At 38.5% G+C, this 3,666-nt stretch overlaps 1 protein-coding gene across 1 annotated transcript in view; it reads right to left on the bottom strand.

The window, feature by feature from the left end:
* Nucleotides 1-834, bottom strand: part of LOC111725992 (melanoma-associated antigen B2-like) — a 3,656-nt gene extending 2,822 nt beyond the window's left edge. Inside the window, exon 1 of the mRNA XM_023514354.1 lies at nucleotides 687-834. Within this exon, the coding sequence (XP_023370122.1) occupies nucleotides 687-834 (148 nt within the window). The remainder of the gene's footprint in view (nucleotides 1-686) is intronic.
* Between the last annotated feature and the right edge of the window lie 2,832 nt (nucleotides 835-3,666).

The raw sequence follows: 3,666 nt of genomic DNA, 5'->3' as shown, positions 1-3,666 counted from the left end.
GTGCCCCGCCCCCACCCTCCCAAGCACACGCCGAGAGAAGCCGCCATCTTTAGGCCCGCGTGGCCTTCGGGCTTCTACAAGGCGCAGTTTTGTGCCGCCTGTTTCTGGGGCACCGAGTCCCCTCATCCTTCACGAGGGTCCTCCCCTTAACTCCCTAGGGCCTGGGAAATCTCCCTCTGCTGGCCCGAGACCACCAGCTTCAGACCGCGACTTTCGGTTTACCGAGACGCTTTGGGAAAAGAAAATGGCGCTGGGCCTAAGCACTCCCGGGGAGTCTAGGCCCAAAAGCAGGGTTGAATCAGCGTAGTGGCCCAAGCACACGCTGAGAGAAGCCGCCACTGTAAGTGGCCTCCTCTTTTCAGGGGCAGGGGGCTTACGGTTTTTGGAGAATTGTTCTACCTCAAGAAATCCACCAGGAGACGGAGAAAATCAACGAGACGGCCCTTGGTTGGCCTCAGGCGGCACCTCCGAGAGCACCTCCGACTGCGCCTCAGACGAAGGCTTAACGGCCGGTAGCCCGGAGGAGGAAGTGACGACTGACCGCTTCCCGCTCCACCCACTCCCCCCTCCCTTTTAGCAGCAGGGGCGGGGCTGTCTCAGTGCTCCTGTGTTCTGGGGGAGGAGCAGTTCCCAGAGAACTCATAATGTGCTTCCTTTGTCTCTATGTTGGCTCTGGGAATTCTCACTCTGCTGAGCTGAGTCCTCAGGCCTCAACCCAAGGAACTTGTTTATCTGAACGAATACAGTAGGAGATAAAGCGGAGCCCGAACGCAGTGGACATGCTCCGGACCTGGCAGCTCTGTGGTCCCCTTCTTCTGGAGTGGATGGTGCCATTGCAGTAGGGCTCCGGTCCCATATACCGGAGGTAGCTGATTCAAACCCAGCCCCAGCCAAAAACTGCAAAAACAAACAAATAAAACTCTTGACGTGAAATATACATGCACTTCATTTGATCACTACTGCCGGTGTCACCTCAGATTCGGCTGCTTTGGGTAAGTTGTGTTATGAGAGATGGGGGAAGGAAGGAATACTCAGGGTGGTGAGTCTTGTCTCTTTTTAGGTGTAGCACCCCTCAGCCCTCACTCAGGTCCTCACATTGACTGCTGGAAGGGTTTGAGTTTTCTCTCTTTTCTAGTATGAATCCATCCACTTCTTCCAGCTATGGCCTGCAAAATCGCCGAGTAGAAAATAAAGAGACTTGTTAGCCTGTCATCTATGGTGTTCCTCTTGGCTAACATGATTGTATTAAAAACCTTCATGAATGAATTTATACCCTTATTATGTTACTCACTGTGATGCATGCTATTCTAATTTACTTATTTTTTAATTTTTACTGTATATTAAAATAATAATAATTTAAAGGCCAGTCCTCAACACCAAAAAGGTTTTAGGCGTTTGTTAGCATAATGCCTGGACTCTCACTTTCTTTACCAATCAAAAGCTTTTGCTATCCTAATATTACCCTATAGTATTGGCCTGTGGGGTCTGAGTTCCTGTCACAAGGTACAATAAAAGAAACAAAGTCCAAATTAAAAAAAAAAATTTCCAGTAGGTTCTGTCACCTGCCTCTATTATAGGCCTGTCTCCATTTCAGAGTATACACCCAGCTGTCCACACACAGGTCCCTCATTCTAAAGTGAGGGATGTCATTTTTGTTGTTAGTTCTGGTGTTAATACTGTTTTTATTTTTATTTTTAGTTTGATTGTTCCATGGTTGATTTTGGTCATGGGAAATAGCATCCTGAGTTTGGTGGTCACCATCACAGCTTTTGGGTAAGGCAATATATCTGTAAAGATTTAAAGAAAATTGACACCCTAGAAATATTCTCTGCCCTGGTAAATAAACATAATATATTGCCCCACTGGAAAGAGACTTCTTTTCCTAGATCTCTCATTAAGTTTTTATAATTGTCTCCACAAATAACTTGTACATTTCCATTTTGTTTTATTTTAGGTATATTTTTGCTGTCATTGCTGCTATCAAAGGTATATCTCCCATTACATTTTCTAATCAGTTTTGTATTTTGTGTGACTAAACTCCTGACTTTCCCATAGTGATCTTTTGTACAATAATTTCCTTAATTCCTCATACATTTAAATGTTTTCTGCACTAATTATTTTGTTTTGTTTTTCAATTAAGAGATCATATTGTTACCATTATTATTTATTTCCATCATTCAATACCTTTTATTTACTTTGGTATTTTTATTGTAGTTGTGGACTAGCTGTGTATTTTCATTTAGTTTTCAACAATAGAATTCTTGGATACAACTATGTATTCTCTTTGACTCTATTAAGGATGCTTGTAATGCTTCACATTTACTATGTTCATTATAGATTTTACAAAATGGAAATTTTTCCCTAATCTAAATTTGCTAAAACTTATTGTCATGGACTGTTGCTAAGTAGTTTTTCCCTTTTTTGGCAAAGTAGTGATTTCCACTTGATATTATTTTCAAATGTGATATCATCTTTGCATTCCTTGGACACAGCCTATTTGTGCATTACTTTACTGCTTTAATAGATGCCCTATGAATTTATTAAGGATATCTTGTTTTTATGTGAGTCAGCTTGTCTAAAATGTTATTTTATTAAGGGTATCCTCATCTGGTTTATGTGTCAAGGAAACTAGCCTGCTAAAGTGACTAATTCCCAGTCTTTGTATATGGTATGGAGGAGTTTATGTGAGATGGTGATTAGTTTTTTCTTCATCATTTGGTGTAATAGGCCTCCAAATCTGGCTGGTCCTAGAAGCTTGGGTTTCAGATATACTTTAGTTTGGTATTGTGCAAGTGAATATTTTTATTTCTTTGTGGACCTTTTAAGTCATTTAGATTTGCTAAACATAGCTCCATTTTACTTAGCTTTTCATATTTAATGGAATGATATTTATAATAAAATCCTTTTTATCACAGAAATTCTCAAATATATACAATATAGGGAACAGAATAGTGAACACATTACCTGGTATCTACCATTAATAATCCTCAAATTTTATAAGTAGAATCCTTTTTAGATTAATGTTTATTCATTTGTTTATTGGCAAGTGTACTCCAGAGGTGACATGGGACTTTCACTTGGAAGTAAATTAATATCTGTTTTCTCTTTTCTGGTGATGTCTAAAGCCATCAATTTGATCCATTAATCCATTAGGGGCTCCATGATGATAATTCTTTGATTCTAAAATTCCTTTTATACCATGAAATTCTTTAGAAAGAATCCTTTCCTTGTTCACAATTTGTCATCTTAAAATATTAATAATACTTCGCTATAGTGTTCCCTTATTAGTGTTAATCTCTTCAGTTCCTAAGATTTATATAATTTTATTTATCTAGTATCATTTTTTTCAGTTTTTTTCTTTTGTAATTGATGATACTTATATAAATTGTTATTTAAATACTTTCAAAGAATTGGTTTTTATTAGTTGTCTCTACTATTTCCTAATTCATCACTTTTGCATTTATCTTAATTATTTTCAATGTTCTGCCTCTTTGTGTTTAATATGCTGTTTATTCAACAGTTTCTTGAATTGTTTGGATGTTTTAAACATTTTTCTAAGAAATATATTTAATGCAACAAATATCCCTTTGATTACTGCTTTGGCTGTTTCCAGCAATTGTGCTACTAGAGCTTTATATGTAGTGCTCAAATTTTTTACAAGTTGAA

This window comes from Otolemur garnettii, unplaced genomic scaffold (assembly GCF_000181295.1).
Source record: "Otolemur garnettii isolate 467f Iridium unplaced genomic scaffold, OtoGar3 scaffold00051, whole genome shotgun sequence".
NCBI classification, from domain to species: Eukaryota; Metazoa; Chordata; class Mammalia; order Primates; family Galagidae; genus Otolemur; species Otolemur garnettii.
The sequence above is the reverse complement of the archived record's forward strand: the minus strand, read 5'-3'. Positions and strand labels throughout refer to the sequence as shown.